Genomic DNA, 21,558 nt, shown 5'->3' with positions numbered 1-21,558 from the left:
CTAGATGAATGCATCATCTTATCAATGCATCATCAATAGTAGTTGGAGTAGTTCGTTCCGAATTTATCAAATTAATAATTTGGACAATACTAGTAAGTTTTTTAGTCCTATTCGATAACCATGGCATACTATAACAGAATATTTACTAGTACTATTTTTATTACTTATTAATTTTATTACTATAAATATTTATTGTGAAATAAGTTGTTTGAACCGATTTTTAATCAAATTATTTGCATCCGTTGAAACATACTACAACTCAATTATAAAAAGGTGTGTACGGCAGTACGGGAGATAAGAAAAAAATAAAAAGCTTAAGAGATAAAAAGAAAAACACTCCAATTAAGCAGAATTTCCCCTAGGAGAATTAACCTGTTTTAAGTTTAAAATAATTTTAAATATTTTATATTATTTAAGTAAAAAAAACAATACTTTTAAACCCTCATTTTCAAATTAAAAATATAAAAACAAATCAAATCCAACATCAAATATAAACCCATGCAAACAGTCTAAAAGGTTCGGGCAGCTATCTGTTTCCTATTAAAAGTAAAACTAACGTGTTTTTTTATTTATCCTAGAAAGGAGGACAGTTAGAAACTTAATTTATAAAAACTGATTTAGGGGATTTTTAGAGAGAGAGAAGAACCTCAGAGCCTACATGATGAAGGCATGCAATCTCTTAATCTAAATTTCTTGCTGCCAATTACCCTTAATTATCTCAAATTCTCATTATAGAAAAATCCTTGTATTTATTTTCTTTCTATTTTGCAGGAGATCATCCGTCTACCTATGAAGTTTCTTATTCTCTGTATCACCGTTTCTTTCTTATTCCAACATTGTTCTTGCCTAAAGGTATTTATTGATTATTTTGTTCTTACACATTAATTATCTTAATTAAATCTGACTTAGATCGCATTCATGAATTTGTTATTTCTTTTGGATATTTGATTTATTACAGATTGGAGAAACTTGTACCGACAGTAATTGTGACGAAGGATTAGTCTGCTCTACTTGTCCTGCTAATGGCAATACCCGACCCAGATGTACTCGCATTCAACCCACTATTCCTACCACCAAGGTGAATTTCATATATCATAACTCCAAATCCAATTATTTAACCTTTTTTCATTAATGGTATATTGAATTTTTTACTTTTATTTTTGTGGTTGAAAGGTAAAAGGTTTGCCATTCAACAAGTATTCGTGGCTGACGACCCACAACTCCTTTGCAATTTCCGGGTCAAAATCTGCAACTGGGTCTGATATTCTTGCTCCGACCAACCAGGAAGATTCCATTACTAATCAGCTCAAGGTGATTTGCTCTATTTTCTCTAATTATGAATTGAATATTTGAGGCATTTTTAGTAGTTCAATTGATTGGCTAGCTGAATTTTCACTGTCCATCCGTAAAAAAAAGAGTTAGATAGATGTAGAAGTTCAAAAAGTTGCTCCTCTATGCATTATGCAAAGGAGGTGAAGAAAAAAAGCTGAACAGCTGAATGTAATATGTTGAGATTATTTTTTATTGGAAGAATTGAGGAGTACTAAAAAGTTATCCCAAAATTATTTTTCTTTATCCGTTACACCAAACTATCCCTAAAAGATACTCTTTTAGGTAAGAGAGAGAAAAAAGTCAGATTAGATTTGTAATATATAATTGCAAAAAACTCATGTTTTACTTTGCTTAGGACATAGGCATGTGCTTTCACCTAACCATCTTATCAAAATTGTCCACATGCTAATGTCCTAATTGGGTTCTCAGTGGAGTCTACTTTTACCTTTATAATTCAAGTAATATATCAAAATTATGAGATAAAATTGCTACCTTTATTCCCCACTACTTTTTCTATGTAAAAGATCTTTCGAGCCTTAAAAGAATTTGTTTTTGGAAAATTCAAAGCTGTGTGATTCAACTAATCTGAGAACTACTCCAGTAAAAAAAGTAAAATATGTAGTAACCATGTCAGAAAGTTCTACATGGACATTTACTACGTTAACTTAAGCAGAGAAGTCATTAGCTTCTTAAGTCCTAATATTTTATTAAAGTAAAAACTCTGTTAAAGAAATTAAAATTTCATTGTCTGTAGAATGGCGTTCGTGGACTTATGCTTGATATGTATGAGTTCAGCAATGACATCTGGCTTTGTCACTCATTTGGTGGAAAGTGTTACAATGTTACATCATTTGTAAGTGTCCCAACACATCCTAGTTATACTTAATTTCCTGATTCAGTACTCATATAGCGTTCTTGTTGTTGCTGATTGGTGCAACTTACTTTCTGGATCATTTCAGCAACCTGCAAGCAATTCACTGAAAGAAATTCAAGGTTTCCTCGAAAAAAACCCATCAGAGGTTGTCACAATCTTCATTGAAGACTATGTCTCAACCCCAAAGGCCTTGAGCAAGGTTTTTAATGATTCTGGTCTTAATAAGTACTGGTTTCCAATTTCTCGTATGCCCAAAAAAGGAGAAGATTGGCCTACAGTGGATGACATGGTCAAGCAGAATCAACGTCTTGTAGTCTTCACCTCTAAATCATCAAAGGAGGCTTCTGATGGCATTGCTTATGAGTGGAGATACGTTGTAGAAAACCAATGTGAGTTAACAATTTTTGTCTAATTTGATGCTTTATGTTGCTTTCTGCTTTCCTTGTATGACATACTTTGTGAATCTAGAATTTTTGCATTTGTGATTTAATAAGCAGCTCCTGTGAGATCAAGTTATGTTGAATTGCATTTAATTTTCAAGTGTTAGAAGAGGCAAATGCTTCAGAACTAGTCTAGGAGCCTTATGCCAATTAACATCGTTTTTTGGTTTCTGAATGGCATAAGTTGGTCCTTGTGTAAATTTTCTTGTATTTGCAAGTTGCAACTTCACTAGCTCATCTTTCCTACATTTGGTATCATTAGACATGGTTGCTCAAACTATTGATGACTTGACATGTTTACTGTATGTTCTGCAGATGGAAATGGCGGGATGAAAGCTGGTTCTTGTCGAAGTCGTTCTGAATCATCTGCTTTGAGTACATCGGGAATCTCTTTGGTTCTGCAGAATTATTTTCCTGAGAATCCCAACACAACAGAATCTTGTTTGGATAATTCTGATCCACTAGTTACTATGACAAAAACTTGCTTTGAAGCAGCTGGCAAAAGGTGGCCAAATTTTATTGCTGTTGATTTTTATCAGGTATAGTTTCCACATTTTTGTTCTTTTGCTTAAATTATCTCTTTTCACCATAAGAACATTATAAATTTTACTTGTTGATGCAGAGAAGTGATGGTGGTGGAGCTCCAGAAGCTGTAGATCAAGCAAACGGCCAATTAGCTTGTAACTGTAGCAGTATTGCCTATTGCAAGGTTTGCTAGCTTGCTTTGACGTTAACTGCTAAAATGAACATAACACCTCATTTGTCACTCCCCAGAATTGGATTCTCTTTATCATTATTTACTTCATTGCATTATTCTCGTCTAGTTCCCCCCTGGAAAGATATATTGATTTTCTTTGATAAGCAGGTAAATGGTACATCACGCACATGCGAGGCACCAGTATTGTCACCCCCACCACCAGCGCGAGTAGCATCTACAGGAACACCACAAGATGGCAACAATAAATCTCATTCAAACAGAAGTAAACCACTTCATTGGTTGATTGGCACAATTTTTGCCGCGATTCTTCTTATCCACGTATAATTTCTGCATTCTCCAAAGTCTCTACTCAAATTTTCAGATCAGACACACTTCATAACACGGGAGCAGAAAGACACGATCCTCCTTATCTTTTATTTTTTAAAAAATTTATCTTGTATTTACTGGTTGAGTTTCTTCACTTATCGGATATTGATTGATGTGTTTACAATTAAAATGTGTATAGACACATAATGGCACAATGAAATGAAACGGAAAATTGAATTGTTCATTCTTTTTGTTTCTCTAATTAGGCGTCGCAGCTGGTGTTGAGACTTTTCTCTGTCAAACTTAAGCAAAGTGGACGCGCACATCTGTCCTCCAACACTATCTGCACGATAAAATGAATTATGAAATTAAATATGCCAACGTTCACACGTATTTAATTTTTAACTATATATGCGCGGATACGTTGTATATTTCTCATATCATGAAGATGTTTGGAATTCATTAATAATTCACACGTTTGACGTTTCAAACTAAAAAATTACTCCCTCTATCCAATTTTACTTGTTCTCCATACTAAAAAAAATTGTCTAACAATACTTAGGACGGCTTGGAAAATTAAGAAAAAATTTATCCTTTAGTGTCTATTTTACTTTTACTATTAAATACCAAATATATTTTTCAAAATATTAAATTTAATATGTTTAAAGGGTAATATAGTAATATTACTCATTTATTTATTGTTTCTTAAGGTATGACAAATCAATAATAGTTAACTGGACAGATGAAGTATTAATTACTTACACATCTTAAGCATTAATCACTTTTTACAAAAAGGAGATAATTGCCCAAGTAATAAGCACACCCTCCACTGTTGTGAGTTCCGGTCACGAAGGAGTTGAGTTGTTCAAGTGATAAGACGAACGAAGTAGTTCACATGTACATGAGTAAATGTATGATATTTGTAAATGTTGAACTTAAGTATCTCATGAATTGTTAAAATGTTATTTTAAATTGGTTTGAAGTGTATTTGTGAAATATTAATTTCTACTTGCAAAATCTTCATTTTTACAACCAAAACAAGCAAGCAAGAAATCAAATCAAGATTCACATTTCACACAACTTCTACTTTAAATAAAGTGGAATAAAGAGCCTCATTAGTGGATCAGGATATTTAATTATTAATTTGTTAACCAATAAGGCAATAACCACATAGTAAAAAATTAGAGAACTTTAATGTCTTAAATTAAAAGATTGAAATATGTCGAAAAGGTTAAAACGGGAAAATTTTAAAATTAGGATTACGCGGTTAAACTAACTTATACTACTTAATTAATGTATATATGGCAAGCGAGATTGGGAGAGAGAGGAGAGAGGCGAGCGAGAGAGGGCAGAGAGTGGGAGAGAGGTGAATTGTATATGTATATAGGTTAGATAATTGTATATTATACATATGTATTTGTATATTCTGACGAATTATACATATACAAACATGACTAATTATACAAACTCGAAGTCAGCCCGCGTAATTAATGTATAATGTTAGTCGTGAGTGATAATTATAGCAAACTATAGTTATGATGAGTAATTAAATAGTATAAGTTTGCTTAACCGCGTAATTTTCCCATAATAATAAGGCGTAAAAAATAATAATTGGGCTAGCACTTTATAGTCCAGACTCCAGTCCAATATTTTGAAGCTGAGAGGCCCAAACCCAATATAGCCTCTTCACTGACAAATTGGGGGCAAAAACAGTAGAAATCAAATAAAAAAAGATAAATTGGGCTAGCACTTCATAGTCCAGTCCAATATATTTTGAAGCTCGGAGGCCCAATAGGGCTTTAGGCGCGAAAATAAAATGTTCCCGCCATTTGTCAGCATCATCAACTGCGTTTTCAATTGTTTGCTTTTCATCACTACATTTTCAGATCTCTAGGAGAGAAATTTGGCTTACAGGGACAAGAAAATGTCGGACGAACAACCAACAGTCGAAGGAAGGCGCTCTAGCAGGAAAACAAGCGGCGGTAAGAGGGCAGAGGCGCTCGAGCGGATTAAAGCTCTCCGGACCGGTGGTCGCCGTTCCGCTGAAAACGGCGGATTACAGGTCAAGATAGATGAACCAATTTACGATGTAGTTGAGGATGATGAGTACAATGACATAGTCGCTAAGCGCCGTGAAGCAGCTCGGGGATTTATCGTTGATGACGATGGTTTAGGGTATGGAGATGAAGGCCAGGAAGAGGATTGGTCAGTTGCCGGCGTGTTATCGTCGGAAGGATCGGAAGATGAGAATGAGAGGCCGAAGAATAAGAAAAAGGCAACGGAGAAGAAGCAGCAGATTACTAAAAAGCCATCAGCTGCGCTATCAGCTGCTGCAGCATTGATGGGTAAGCAAAGGATTTCTAGTCTGTTTACCTCTTCAGTGTTTAAGAGAGACGATAAGACTAGGAATTTGTCGTGCGATAGCATTGTAGATGATGTTATAGCTGAATTCGCTCCCGATGAGGCTGACAGAGAGCGGAGGCGAAGGAGAAATTCTAACTCATTGCAGTCTTCGAGGAGTTCAATTGCTAATTCTAACTTGCTTAATGTTAAAACTGAGATGCCTGTAGCTGACAAGGTTGATTTGATGAGTAGACAGGAAGTGAAGCGTGTTACTGTTCAAAATGGTGAGTCTATTTCAGGTGGCTTACCTAAAATTAGTGCAGATGAAGGAACATGCGGCTTATCTAAAATTAGTACGGATGAAGGAAACGATTCTGCCAGAGATATTCAAAATAGTGAGGATTTAGATGCTGAAGTAGAAGGGGAGAAAGCAGTAAAATCAGATGATTTGTCTACAGTGGGAATAAGGGATGATGACAATGTTGTAAATTATGCTGAAGTGAAGTTGGAGCCCTTGGTGGAAAATAAAGTGTTTGCACTAAATGCTAAAATTAGTGAGGGAAAGGATCCAGGCTTGAGTGCTACTGCTGAATGGCAGGCTTTAAGGAATGCAGGTAGCGGGATTTTGAACTGCAATGAACCCGGGGCGAAACTTGTAAACACTGAAGAGAAAACAGATTTTGAGTTGGATTCTGATGGATCATTACCTTTCTTCATACTTGATGCCCATGAAGAACTGTATGGTATAAATGCTGGAAATATTTATCTTTTCGGGAAGGTACTTTGGAAAGCTTTGTTTATGTAGTCTTTCTCTATATGAATTTAAATGAGCTAGAGTCATATTGACACCTTCTGAAAATCTGGTGTCTCTATTTTAGTAAACTTTGCTGATGATCACATGTTCTGCATCACACTTATGTTTGGATGCCATTTTGCATATCGTTAGCCCTGCATTTTATCATTTGGATCCTTATTTGCTATGACCAAGTAAAATAAACATACTTGTACGTGTTTCAATATTGAAGGTTATACCACTATATAGCCTACTGTTAACTTATTGGCCTTTATTCAGTTTAGGGACTTGGGAAGTTTGTATGATTGAAAGTGACAATTGAACAACATAGAATAATATGTTATATCTATAGCTGAGAGATGAGTTTTGTTATTTGAGTGCAGGTGAAAGCTGGAGGTACATACCATAGTTGCTGTATTGTTGTGAAGAACATGCAAAGATGTGTTTATGCAGTCCCTAATGGTTCTGTATTTTGTGGTGATACGATCTCCAAGCTCTCCAGAGACGTAGAAGAGTCTCAAATCTCTCCCTCCGCCTTCCTTAGTCAGTTGCACGTAATCTCTTGAAATGCCTTCTCATTTCATGTAATTATATTTTTTCTACATATTGCTCATTTATTCATCCCCTCCCTCGCAAATTTGTCTCCAGGAGATGGCATCAGTATTGAAGGCTGAGTGTAGAAATAACCTACTAGAACATAACATCTCAAGTTTTAGCATGGCACCAGTGAAGGTTTGAAGCGCAATTTACTTGCACATTGTGTTCTGTAAATTTTACTAATTGCAATTTGAAATACTATGTATTTCTCTTCTTTCTCTTTCCTTTTGGTTATTCTTTGTGCTACTACATTTGTAGAGGAATTATGCATTTGAACGATCTGATGTACCTCGGGGGGAGAATTTCGTCCTTAAGATTAACTATCCTTTCAAGGTACATTTGCTATTTCTTTATGTATTATATGTGATTAGAACATTATATACAACTTATGCTAGCCAAATATTATGGATTCCGTAATTCCAAGATCAAGCAATTTTTCAGATCTTCTCTGTTAATTCACATTTTTGTGTCGTGTCTTCGAGTTACCCATTTTTAACTTTGTCATTCAAGGATCCGCCGCTTCCATCAGATCTCAGGGGAGAAAACTTTAGTGCCTTGTTTGGTACTCATTCCAGGTATATTTCCAGTGACTTTTCTACTTTACATTCCTGTGGTACTCATTCCAAGTATATTTTGGATGACTTTTCTAACAAGTTTCCTAATGTGTATGATCTCTCTTTATGAAGACTACTTTTCGTATCAATTCAACTGGGTGCTGCATTTTTCAGTAGAAAGTATTAACCTCAAGACCAATAGTATATTTTGAAATTTGCATTAATTTCTCCAGCTGTGAATCCATCAGTTACTCATAAAGACCCCTCCGCGGATAAAAAGAATAAAATATTTGGATATTTCCTTGTTTAGTACTTCAACTTGAGTTGAATCTCTGCGATGTTATCCAACCAGTGGTTATTATTTGCAGTGCAATGGAGCTATTCCTGATCAAGAGGAAAATTAAAGGACCTTCATGGCTAACAATTTCGAAGTTCTCTAGTTGTCCTAATCCTCAACGTGTAAGGCCATCAAGGCAACTTCCCCTAATTTGTCTTCAGGTGGTTCACCTGGTTTATATTTCTGATCTTCTCTTTGTTCTGCACAGGTGAGCTGGTGTAAATTTGAGGTTATTGTAGATAGTCCAAAAGACATTCAAATCTCCACATCCTCTAAGAATGTTGCTGAGATTCCTCCAGTGGTTGTTACAGCAATAAATCTGAAAACTATCATCAACCAAAAGCAAAATATAAATGAAATTGTCTCTGCATCTGTCATTTGCTGTCACAGTGCAAAGGTAAAGTCCACGAGGCTAGTTTCTTTACCAGTAACATCTGATTTAAGACATTTGTTTTAGGATATCAGAAGGCAATGTTTATTTTTTAAGTAATGAAAGGAATTATTGATCTTCGATGGTTATTTAACTCATTCAGTGCATCTAAAGATGTAAATGGAGCTCACCATGTTTATTACCTGAGTTGTCATCTGTAGACTGTAATGTGTTTTGTTCATCAGTTCTAGAAATTAATTCTCTTCTTGATTATGAGTTATGAAGTAAATATTATGGTTACTCAGGTCTAGGGGAAATGAGATCTCACTTGCAGAGGATCTTCCAATTTATGGCAAGTTAGGTCGAGGAAAAAAATGAGATCTGCTTTTAGAGGTTCTTTCAGCTAACATAGGGTCTTTTTCTTGGGTAGTTAAATCTTTACGGTTTACTGGGGATTTGTTGGTTTGGTAGATCGATCTTGTATGGTGCACATGATGGTACAAATAAAGTGCCCTGCAACATTTACCTGTATGATGACTGAAGTGAGACTGTTTATGTATCATAATTACGTGCATGAGTTGCATTCGGATGTATCATGGTCTGTCGTCTTCTTCGACACCCACAGATGCAACTCATACACAAATGCATGTATTCATAGACTGGAAGTTACAAGTACAATGGATCTATTATCCAAGGAAATGGAGATATTGACAATGATATCACACATTGTATAGGTGCAAGGTTGGTGAAATGGAGGCTTGCATCCAGAGTCCAAAACTTCAAGGCAAGTTTCACAAAGCGGTGGCTAAACCGACTATGTTGTATTGAGCATAGTGTTGGCTAATAAGAACTCTCATGTTCAGAAGATGAAAGTCGCTGAGATGAGGACGATGAGATGGATGTGTGGGTATACTAGGAGATAAAAGGCTAGGAATAAAGATATTCAAAACTAGGTAGGAGTGGCCTAGATAGAGGTCAAGATGCGAGAAACAAGGCTAAGATGATTTAGACATGCAGAAAAGATGCATGGTTGTCCAAGTATGAAGGTGTGAGGTTGACTGTAGATGATTTCAAGAGAGGTAGAGGTAGACCAAATGTCATAGCTTGATTTCTCGAGTCATGATGACACCTACTATAACCCACTAGTAGGTAAGTCAACCCGTAACCCGGAACAACAAGTAATGGGTTTGATGGCAGAAACTAAATAAGAGCACGCAAAATTTAAGATAACAATATAAACAGGCGAAAGCAAACCAAAACATATATATACAAATAAAGATCCCTTCCAGAACCTGAAAGTCACTAGTACAGAGCTACTAACAAAACGAGTACAAGTCCCAAAAGTGGACCACATAAGCTGGATTGTCTTAAAAGGCAAAAGACAAGTCTATATATACAGATAAAGACTGAAATAGTACAAAATGCCGTGTGTTCACCCCCGTCCTCGGATCAGACTGCTCCAAGCTTGGTACCAACATTGGCCACTAGTGCTCGGACCTGCATCACGAAAACAGATGCAGAGCGTAGTATGAGTACCAAAACAACAGGTACCAGTAGGCATCATAAGCCGATTGAGCTTGAAGAGTAAAGGCAATATGAAAAGAAGGAATAACACAAACAGAGGTCAAGAACAGAAGTATAAGTAAACAATGGAATGCACACGAGTGTAGAAAGAACTAACTAAAGTAATCTATAAACTAACTACACCTAACTAGACCCCTATAAGCGCAGAAGGTACACTCGTGCGCAAGTTTAAATAAAAACCTGAACAAACCCCCATAAGCTCGACGAGTACATCAAATAACTATAACTAAAGAAAACTGTATCTGAGAACCCAAGACCATAGAACATCGAACCAAAACCTCAACCTCAATTAGTAGAATCTGACAGTACAGAGGCCGGACCTCGAATCGGATGCTCACCAGAAGTACCCAAGTAACCAATCACAAGTATCAAGTAACTAAGGCCATACATCTAATCGGATGCTCTTCAAAAATATCAATGAGGTCGAGGCCGGAGCTTGGATCCGAATGCCCGACAAAAGTGCTAATATAGCTGCTGAAAGAGTCCCAATCGATACATAATCATAAATGTTCGTTGAACGCCGTCCAAACTTAGACAATCAATGTAAGTCCTTGGAACCGAATCGAAAACCAACTTCAAAAAGTGGAGCGGAACCCAGTGTCGCCAACGTAACTCGTGAAACTGTAGTATCAGAGAAATATGGATAGCTATCGTCGGAGCAAGTGTATCGCCTAGCTAAGGCCTAAACTATCAGACTCAAGTCTACTACACCACTCTACAAGGATCTATGCCGGCCGAGCAATGTCGGGGTAAAACTAAGGCCAATCGGTTCCGAATCATGCATTTCTAAGGCAAGCCCTAGTCAAACCTAAACTAAGGCCCTATATGCTTCAAATAAACAGTAATCAATCATATAAGTACTCCACATAGCAAAGAGGGTCAATTAATAACACATAACATGCTCACAGTTACCCGATAATTCCAGAAATAGGTCGAAAACATGATTTCTAAACACCTATGCATGATTGAATAACTACCCAACCCAAATCCCAACTAATCAACATGCATTCACATTTTCGAGCTCAATCTAAGAGAGGGAAGACGTAGCCTACCTATAGGCCGATCACGCGCACTCAAAAATCACTTCTCCGGAGCTTACCCTTTCCGAATGGCCTCAAAACACTGCCACACTATCAAAAATAGAATCACAAAGTTATTACGGTCATTTGACATTAAAAATGCAAGAAACGGAGACGGACCAATTTCGGGGTCAAAATGGGGAAAGTGGGACCCGCGCTGGAAATTTAGGAACTAACCCCAAAAATAGGTCCTAATCAAATCCCCGAGCTCATGTCCCAAAATGGGACACAATTCGGGGATCGAAAACATCACAATATCAACATGCAACCAAAACTCGGATTTTCTCAAGAACTAGAAATGGGACAATAGTTGAAATCAGTAAATTTACCAGAAGCGGGAGGTCTACAGTGAATTTCGACAATACCACGATGACTGGAATAATCAAATTTGGACTTAGAATGAGAGAGAAATCAAGTCCCAAAATATCCCACAAATTGAGTTCACAAAGTAGCCATGGCAGCAGGTGAAAACGAGAATTTACCTCAAACGAAGGTCCCAAAGCAGCTTCCGAGCTCACCAACGCGTTCTCCTCGAAAAATCCCACAACCTAGCCTCTTGAATCACCCAGTTTGGAGCTCTATAGCTCAAGAGGTTCCAACTTTGAAATTTAGAAGAAAAGCTGAAAATGGCTGTCTTATAGGTGTGCACCCAACAAATTATTGTCGGAATTCACTGTAGACCTGCCGCTTCTGGTAAATTTACTGATTTCAGCTGCTGTCCCATTTCTAGTTCTTGAGAAAATCCGGGTTTTGGTTGCATGTTGATATTGTGATGTTTCTGATCCCCGAATTGTGTCCCATTTTGGGACATGAGCTTGGGGATTTGATTAGGACCTATTTTTGGGGTTAATTCCGGAATTTCCAGCGCAGATACCAACTTGTCACGACTCGATTTCTCGAGTCATGATGACACCTACTATAACCCCAAAGAAGTATTGAAGAGAGGTGATTAGACAAGTTATGACGGAACCTTCAGCTTACTGTGGCATGGCCTTAGATAGGGGGTTATGGAGGTCATGTATTAGGGTAAAAGGTTAGTTAGATAGTGAGGCGCTATCTTGCTTATTATTTTGTCAGTTAGTCGTAGTATTACCTATATAGTTTCTTGTCCTTTGAGTTTTGTACTTCTATTATTGTTTTACCTTGTTATGGCTTTTGTTCAGGTTGATTTGTAAGGTTATTTGTAGTATCTTGCCATGACTTTTTTCATTTCCGTTATTTTTTTCTCTATACTACTTTGAACTGTTTTTTTCTTTTGAGTTGAGGGTCTATCAGAAACAACTTCTCTACCTAGGTACGGGTGGGTTTGCGTATACTTTACCCTCCCCAGACCCTACTTCCACTGGGTCTGTTGTTGCTTGGTATCAATGAAATAAATATGTTAGAGATGGTAATGGGCAAAAATATAATGACACATTTAATTTGCTTGTGTGGAAACTGCTTGACAAGAATTGCCTTGAAGTTTACTAATAAAGAGCATGTGATGATTTTGCAGATTGATGCCCCCATGTTAACATCTGAATGGACAAAACCAGGGATGCTTTCTCATTTTACTGTTGTGCGCAAGCTTGAGGGAGGCATATTTCCTATGGGATTTACAAAGGAAGCAGCAGAGAGAAACACAAAAGCTGGATCAAATGTTATTAGTTCTGAGAGCAGGCAAGTTCATTGGGTAATTAACGTATTGCATATACCTTTATCTGTTTTTCATTTGAGTTACTTAAATGTTACTATCTCTTTGAAATCAGTGAAAGGGCATTATTAAACCGGTTGATGATCGAGTTGCATAAATTGGACAGTGACGTGCTTATTGGCCATAATATATCTGGCTTTGACTTGGATGTTCTTCTTCATAGAGTTCAGGTTTGTGTTTAATTAATAGATTCCATCTTCCGATTTGTGGCTTAGGTCGCAGGTTCAAGCTCCACACCATGCAAAGCGAAGCCCGGTATTTAAGTGGAGAAGGGTAGAGGGGCGGGCTCATTATCCACCGAGTTTAGAAGGCTGTGATTGGTCCAAAGGGCGGGTCACAGACGGATTTCTCGGTTATCAAAAAAAAAAAAAAAAATAGATTCCATCTTCCGTAGTAGTGATCTCTAAAAACTTTTAGAAGACATGATCCACAGAATCCTCCATTTCTATTTTGAATCTTAATAAAGCACACCGTGCTCTCATCGTAGGTAGTCTGTCATCATATATATACCCAATGACATTGAGAGTTTTCCAATCAGCGCTTTGCTATGAATAAATGCTATGAATTTTAAGTAATCTCAGAAATAAGAAAATTTAAGTTTTTTTGTATTTCTTGATTCTAAGAAAAAAAAAAGTCAGTGATATAGCTGCCTGCTTATTGTTCCTTGGGAGCTATCAATTTCTGCAGGCCTGCAAAGTCCCCAGCAGTATGTGGTCAAAAATAGGTCGCCTTAAACGTTCTGTCATGCCAAAGCTTACCAAGGGCAGTACACTTTTTGGCTCAGGAGCAAGTCTGGGGATCATGTCTTGTATTGCTGGGCGTCTCCTATGTGATACCTATTTATCTTCTCGTGAGTTATTAAAAGAGGTAGAATTCCTACTCATTAAGCTATATATGGGATAGCTGCATATTTTATTTTATGTTTTGAAAATTTGTAACTTTTGGTTTAACTACATTCACTTTCAGGTTAGTTATTCATTGACACAACTTGCGAAGAATCAACTGAACAAAGATAGGAAGGAGATTTCTCCCCACGACGTGCCTCAACTGTTTCAGGCTGCTGACTCACTCTTGGAACTTGTAGGTTCTGATTCTGATTTAGCAGCTTTTCTAATCCAATTGCTATCAATTTTATTAGCATAGGGAGAGTGATCTGTGTTTAGGTCTAGTATGTAATTTTCTGTCAACAACAAAAGAAAAGTGGTAACCCATTTAACAGATGGGCCAGCTGCATTTTGCCGTTTATTGTTTTGCTGAACCTTTAGAATACATTATAGACTGCTGATGGGCTTTTCAACAGCTAGAAACAAACAATAATAGAGTTCACTTGTTGAAGCAATATAGCATAAGCACCTAAGTTGCTCACTTTTGGTGCCGCACCCGTGTCGACACGACGGGGTGTGGGATCCGTATCCAATCTGGTCAACCATTTTTAGGTACTTTGACCAAATTTGAGGGAGAAATTTTGGACCGATTCAATGATTTATGTGCGCAAAACAAAAACTAAGTTGAAATTGAAGAAAATGAGATACCTTGTATATATAAATTTTTATTGTCACGCCTACTTTATCTCCTTCCAGGATTCTCTTCTTGATCAAGATTTTCTCCTCAAGTTTTCCACATAATAAATATCTCATAAGTTAGGTTTTATAACTCTATTTTTAGTTATTTGAGTTGAACCCCTGCACCCATATCCATACATGGATCTGTATTTCCGAATCTAAGAAATTAGATCATAAAGGATTCGACCTCTAGATCCGCACCCGTATCGGACACCCGCATCCGAGTCCAAGCAACTTAGATAAGCACACCTTTAAGCAGTTAAGAGTTGACATTACATGGATAATCTGGAAGCATGATCATTTTGGTGACAGATTGTCATGGAGCAGTTTGATTTGCAGCTCTGGATATGCTTATTTCATTTCTAGTTAATCTGTAAGGTTGAGCCTTGTCTCGTCCTTCTGGAATGATGTGACTGATGTGATAATTTTCTCCAAGACACTCAACTGATATCGGCCTCTAATTAACATCCTAATGAGCATTTGTGATCTATACAGATTGAATGTGGAGAAACTGATGCATGGTTATCAATGGAACTCATGTTTCATTTAAGTGTTCTTCCTTTAACTCGTCAGCTGACCAATATCAGTGGTAACCTTTGGGGAAAAACCCTCCAGGTGAATTGTTACAAAACCTGCTTTATGTTCATAAGACCAACTTTATGGATGTTATGCAGACATAGTCAACGTTAATTTATTTTTATTTCAGGGTGCTCGGGCCCAAAGAGTGGAATACCTCTTGTTGCATGCATTCCATGCTAAGAAATTCATTGTGCCAGACAAATTTTCTTCTCATGCAAGAGAAGCTAAAATTACAAAACGAAAGTTGAACCACGGTGATGAGGGAAAAGAAATAGAGCCTGTTGATGCTGATGATCCAAATATTGAAGGTGGGATTCCAGACAGCAGCCATGGGAAAGTAAAAAAGGGGCCTTCCTATGCTGGTGGATTAGTTTTGGAGCCAAAAAAAGGTTTATATGATAAGTACATTCTGCTACTGGACTTCAACAGTCTATACCCTTCCATTATTCAGGTTAGTTATTTTTAATACATCTCTCTCTCTCTTTCCCTCATTCATTATTTACCCCTCATTTCTTCTCCTCCCCCACCTTTTCTTTTAGAAGGGGGAACATTTCCATAACCTTTGCTACAATGTGATTAGCTGCTAGCTAGGTTGAAAGGTTCCCTATTCCTAATATTTATTACCATCATTATTTGTTATCAAGTGATGTCAATTACTCAATACTTGCATCTTATAATACAAGTTTCGTACTTAAATTTCCTCTTTTATTCTTTTCCTCTTTAGGAATACAATATTTGTTTCACAACAGTTGAAAGCTCTCTTGATGGATCAGTTCCTCATTTACCATCAAGTAAAAGAACGGGGCTTTTACCTGAGGTAAGTACGCCATACTTGATTGCATGCTTAGATAATTCCCTGGGCAAATTTTCCAAATTGTCTTCCCAGCAATGTAATTAAACCAAAGACTTTTGCATCTCCTGATCTTCTATACGGAATAAGTGCATGCCCAGGATAGGTCACCCTAAAACTTTTGAGGACTATTTGGTGCTGGAAGTTTTGCTCTGAAGCGCAATTTGACATACACATACTTTGTGTATGGGAATGTTTGTTGGTTTTATTTAATATACTATATCAGTTTGTTGATCCCATCTAACTTTGAGCTGGTCCTTCTTCAGTTAAATCAAGACTTTTTAAGTTTATGGTTACGTGCAGAATACAAGTAATCAAGCATTCTAGACAATTCTTGAAGGTGATATATCTCATTTCTTTTTGTGGTGAATCTTGCAGTTGCTCAAGAATTTGGTTGATAGGAGAAGAATGGTCAAGTCATGGTTAAAAACAGCATCTGGCCTCAAGGCCCAACAGTTTGACATACAACAACAAGCTCTGAAGCTTACAGCAAACAGGTCTCACTGTTTTTGTTATATACACATGCACACATTGTATATACTTGTGCTACTTGATGCATCATCATCATTGTCATATTATTGGAGATATTTTTCCTGAGGTGATAATTTTTTACTGCAGTATGTATGGGTGTCTAGGATTCTCCAATTCAAGATTCTATGCAAAGTCGCTAGCAGAGCTTATAACCTCACAAGTAGGAAGCTCACTTTTCCTGAACTGTTGTATATTTTATTTAAGCAGATTATGACTGCATGTCTGACATCTCTATTTTGCTTTGTAGGGAAGGGAAATTTTACAGAGCACTGTTGACCTAGTTCAAAATTTACTAAACCTGGAGGTCTTCTTCTCGTGGAATTGCTGTTTACTCATCCTGCCTAAATGTCAAATTTGGTCCTTGAACCCATTGTTCTCTTATGAATCAGGTTATCTATGGTGACACTGATTCAATTATGATTTATAGTGGACTTGATGACATTGGAAAATCCAAAGCAATAGCTGCCAAAGTTATTCAAGAGGTTGGTGTTGACTGCACACCTTTTTTCCCCTAATTAGATCTGTATACGCGTGACTTCTTAAAGAGAAACTTATACTTTCTACCTCATGTATTGTGGAAGCTTGTGAGTCTCGTGTGAATAAGTTGCCTACTTCTACTCTCACCGTCTTGTGATAGCACTTACAGTCTTTTACCTTTTCTTTATGTGCAAAACATTCTTCATTGCCTTATATAAGATTTTTATGTAAGAATTTAAGTTTGTACATACTGGTAAAACCGCAAGGAGACTTTGTCTAGGTTGTCTCACTTTTAGCTGATGCACAAATTTAGTTGTGAATGAACAAGTAACTGAGGAACTGTCCATACATAAAATCAGAATTATTGATACGGTCCTTTTCTACATCAATGGAATCTCATCATCCATACATAATAAATTGATGTGGTATATTTATATTATTTGTGAACGGTAAAAAACTAGCATTCCATTGAGGCTGGTTTATGTTCTACTTTGGGTAAAGATCCTCCGAATTTGGATTTGTACATATAGGACAAATGCTCCCATTACCATTTGTTTTCAATCAATTTTATAGAAGTATTTATTAGAGTTGCTATAACTTTGCTTGAAAATTAGGATCTCTTTACAAAGAAAAAATTATGAATAGTAATCATAGGTATCTTCTTAATCAATTAGGATTCTCACATGAAAGTGCCTCCTCTTTTATAGGTTAACAAGAAATACAGGTGCTTAGAGATTGATCTTGATGGTCTGTACAAGAGAATGCTGCTTCTCAAGAAAAAGAAATATGCAGCTGTAAAAGTGCAGTTTAAGGACGGAAAGCCCTATGAGGTAGCTATTGCATGTTACTTAAAGTTGAAATCCTTTTGAACTTCTGTGAAATAATTCTCTAACTACTCCATGTTGCTGACCCTTTTGTTTAGGTTGTTGAGAAAAAAGGTCTTGATATGGTGCGTCGTGATTGGAGCTTGCTGTCAAAGGAATTGGGAGATTTCTGCCTGAGCCAAATACTGTCCGGGGGGTACATTTTGCTGTGAACTTGTTTCTTTCTTCTTTCCATATCCTCATACATCTGATTGCTCAGTACTGAATGATTTACATGTCTTTAATGGTGGCAGGTCCTGTGAAGATGTCGTTGAATCAATACATAATGCACTTATGAAGGTATCATATCATTCTCAATGATAAGGAAAATTATAAACCAAGAGCTGCAATGGCTCCTGCAGCTTTCATATTGAACACAATTTAGTTTATATTGTAGGCTATACTCTTGATCAAAAAAAAATTATAGGCTATACTCTTTAGGATTGAGAATATTTCCAGGAGTGCCTCTTAGCTTATGGCTCCTTTTCAGGGAGTTCCACCTGTAGGGTCCCCACCCACCTCCCCCAGCCAGTCTCCCCACCACCATATCTCATTACCTCAACCATTGAACAGCTACTGCTTTCTACCATACATCCTCTGTGCATCTCCACTATTGTCTTGCTAGTGCACTGTTCTGAAATTTGCTATGCAGCTTGGAATCTTTATTTAGAGTCCGTCTTCTTCATTCTGGTAGAGGGGAAATCCAGCTGCTACTGTTAGCACTTGGAGACGCAATCAGCCCATTTTAGTTTAATTTTTGTGATGTAGCCCTAATACTAACTATGATTATTCTTGAATTTCTTTGATCTACTGCAGGTACAGGAGGAAATGAGGAATGGCCAAATTGAGCTGGAAAAATACGTGATCACCAAATCATTGACTAAACCTCCTGAACTCTATCCTGATGCTAAAAGTCAACCTCATGTTGAAGTAAGTTTGAAGACGTCTTTGATCAATTCATGTCTCAGACTAAGGAACTGTATCACTTGACATCTCTACTTTTACCTTTCTATGTTGTCACCATTTAGCTTACTTTCTAACTGAGTTTTAATATTGTCATCCTCCTCATCTGTAGGTAGCACTTAGGTTGAAGAAAAGTGGCTATGTTACTGGTTGCTCTGCTGGTGATACAGTGCCATATATCATCTGTTGTGAGCAGGTTTATTTCCTATTATTAATGGTCCAATACGATGAAATTCAGCTTTTTTCTTTTGGTTTCTGTTGTCTTAACATGCAGTTGTTACACACATTTGCAGGGGAATGGTTCAAGTACCTCTGTGGGAATTGCTCAGCGGGCAAGACATCCAGATGAACTGAAAAGAGACAATGGAAACTGGATAGTAGACATTGATTATTACCTTGCGCAACAGGTCTTTGCAGTCTACTTATTTTGATCTTCAATTTTTAATGGCTTATGTTGGTTCTTATGTGTGCATGTCTCGTGACTTCACCTAACTGTGAACCATTTTTAATGTCACAGATACATCCTGTAATATCTCGTCTATGTGCGTCAATTCAGGGTACTAGCCCGGCACGTCTGGCTGATTGCTTAGGACTAGATTCATCCAAGGTAAATAGCAACTTTTCAAAACTGACGTTTATTCAACATGACATGATTTTGACATATAGCTTAATGGTTTTGACTTTTTCTTCAGTTCCAAAATAAATCAAGTGAAGCTGTCAATGATGATCCCTCAAACGTGCTTTTATGTGTAGCTGACGATGAAGAGAGGTAATCAATCTCTTTCAGAGAAAGTTTACCTTTCCTTTTACCTTTAGTTCAGGCTGAAGATGCATTCCTTTCATATACTTAATTCATCCTAGTTACTGTATTGTGCAATCTCAGCCTTTACTCAGTCTCTCTCTGATTTCTCTGAACTCTTATTTGTTTTAATTTTCTTTTCAGTTCCTTTTCACACCTTTTCTGATTCCCCCCCCCCCCCACCCACCCACACACCCCACGAACTCTCCCAAATTTTTTTGTTTACATTTTGATATGCTATCTTCTCCACTGTATGAACATATTTTTCTTCTGACAATGCTAAATGCAGATTTCGGGGATGTGAGCCTTTGACTTTGACATGCCCCAGCTGCTCTGGCTCTTTTGAGTGCGCACCTATATTTAGTTCAATATGTTCATCAATTAGGCAAAAGCCAGCAGACTTGCAAGTAGGAGAGGCTGGCAGCAAAGTCTGGGAAAGATTTTGTTGTCCCAAATGCCCAGAGGAGAGTGAGGGGAATATATCTTCGGCATTGATAGCAAACCAGGTAGTGTTTTGACTTTCAACTGTTCCTTACACAATCATCTCAACTACTTTTTGTCATCTGCTTTCTGTTATCCAAAATGTTGAGATATGTAATCATGGAGAACTGCCTTAGTACAGTCGATTTTTCTTTACAACTGATATGATTTCGTTCTCAGTATGAGTATAGATGGCCATCTAGTGCTTTCAGCCTTTAGGTTGCCTTGTGGTTACACCAAGTTACCTACAAGACTAACATCTCTATATTCTCTCAATTGAAACCTTTACTTTTGTGGTTCTCTCTTGGTGTCATTTTAACCTTCTTCCCCCAAATTAGTGATTACTAGGCACCAGGTTCATTTTTCTTGCGTTCTCAACCTTCCATTTCCATGTTTTCCACTTCTCTTTTGGCAATCATCATCTTTTTGAAGTCAGAACCGTGTGTTGAATACACTTCTTTAAGGATATTTCTTGCTTTGTGTTATTTTCTCGTTCTTTTGACTGAAATTGGAAAGAAATTCTACCTTGATTTACATATATACTCTATGTAACTAGTGACAGGCTGATTGATGCATGTATGCTTAGACTCATGTTGTCATGTCATCCTTGACAGGTTAAAAGGCAAGTAGAAGGCTTTATTTCAACATACTACAAAGGAGTGATGATGGTATGTGCTTAAATATTTTACAGCTATTGCTTTGATGAGCTTGCTGGACAGCACCAGTTAACTAAAGCCATTTTGTTATTTTCAGTGCGATGATGAAACCTGCAACTACACCACTCGTAGCCTGAACCTGCGAGTAATTGGGGACTCAGAGAGAGGAACTGTTTGTCCAAATTATCCCCGTTGTAATGGACACTTACTAAGACAGGTTTACTTTCTGATGTTTCTTGAATCGTCTCTTAGGTTAACCTGCACTGTTTGCTTTAGCTGATTACTGATAAAACTTGTGCACAACTCACCCTGGCAGTACACGGAAGCAGATCTTTACAAACAGCTTGCTTATTTCTGCTACGTCTTAGACACTGTACGCTGCATTGAGAAGGTTGTCTCTGGCCCCATCTGTGTGATTTCATCAAAATGGGGACCTCTTTGTTTTTGATTCCCCCCTCCAGTGAGGAAGTTGCTGATCTATTGTCTTTTTGAGTGGCAGGTAGAGAGTAACATGAGAATACAAGTAGAGAAGGAGCTTGTTAGGATACGGCCTGTGGTTGAAGCAGCAGCATCAACTGTAGAGAAGTTCCGGGATAGATGTGCCTACAGTTGGGTGCAGCTTAAAGACTTGATTGTTTCATTCTAGCAAGGCTAATACTGTAACTGTACTACATTGTAATATCTAGTGTAAATTGTTTGAAAAATGTGTAGTTGGCATCGCGACAAGTAACCAACTAGCAGAGCAATTTATTGTGCACATGGATTTCACCCAGTTTTA

General features: G+C 37.3%; 2 protein-coding genes across 3 annotated transcripts; both read left to right on the top strand.

Annotated features, from left to right (window-relative positions):
* Positions 1–592: 592 nt before the first annotated feature.
* On the top strand, positions 593–3,914 carry LOC125849569 (PI-PLC X domain-containing protein At5g67130-like). 2 transcript variants are annotated; one of them, XM_049529672.1, is made up of 10 exons: positions 593–667; positions 772–852; positions 959–1,078; positions 1,174–1,311; positions 2,087–2,185; positions 2,292–2,595; positions 2,962–3,028; positions 3,140–3,185; positions 3,269–3,355; positions 3,512–3,914. In XM_049529672.1, the coding sequence occupies exons 1-10, from the start codon at positions 659–661 to the stop codon at positions 3,686–3,688; spliced, it is 1,128 nt and encodes a 375-aa protein (XP_049385629.1). In that variant the 5' UTR covers positions 593–658; the 3' UTR covers positions 3,689–3,914. The 2 variants fall into 2 exon arrangements, with proteins under 2 accessions (XP_049385629.1, XP_049385628.1); XM_049529671.1 differs by having other exon boundaries at positions 2,962–3,185.
* A 1,580-nt stretch (positions 3,915–5,494) lies between these two features.
* LOC125846554 (DNA polymerase alpha catalytic subunit) lies at positions 5,495–21,497 on the top strand. The gene is made up of 31 exons (XM_049526068.1): positions 5,495–6,791; positions 7,190–7,360; positions 7,455–7,538; positions 7,662–7,736; positions 7,914–7,978; positions 8,326–8,416; positions 8,503–8,691; positions 12,823–12,986; positions 13,076–13,190; positions 13,708–13,887; positions 13,987–14,100; positions 15,078–15,197; positions 15,289–15,612; positions 15,886–15,978; positions 16,390–16,508; positions 16,630–16,702; positions 16,790–16,846; positions 16,932–17,024; positions 17,727–17,849; positions 17,942–18,039; positions 18,137–18,182; positions 18,699–18,812; positions 18,958–19,041; positions 19,139–19,252; positions 19,363–19,452; positions 19,538–19,614; positions 19,934–20,150; positions 20,739–20,792; positions 20,878–20,997; positions 21,097–21,171; positions 21,280–21,497. The coding sequence occupies exons 1-31, from the start codon at positions 5,595–5,597 to the stop codon at positions 21,424–21,426; spliced, it is 4,683 nt and encodes a 1,560-aa protein (XP_049382025.1). The 5' UTR covers positions 5,495–5,594; the 3' UTR covers positions 21,427–21,497.
* Positions 21,498–21,558: the final 61 nt, after the last annotated feature.

Source organism: Solanum stenotomum, chromosome 12 (assembly GCF_019186545.1).
Source record: "Solanum stenotomum isolate F172 chromosome 12, ASM1918654v1, whole genome shotgun sequence".
NCBI lineage: Eukaryota > Viridiplantae > Streptophyta > Magnoliopsida > Solanales > Solanaceae > Solanum > Solanum stenotomum.
The sequence above is the reverse complement of the archived record's forward strand: the minus strand, read 5'-3'. Positions and strand labels throughout refer to the sequence as shown.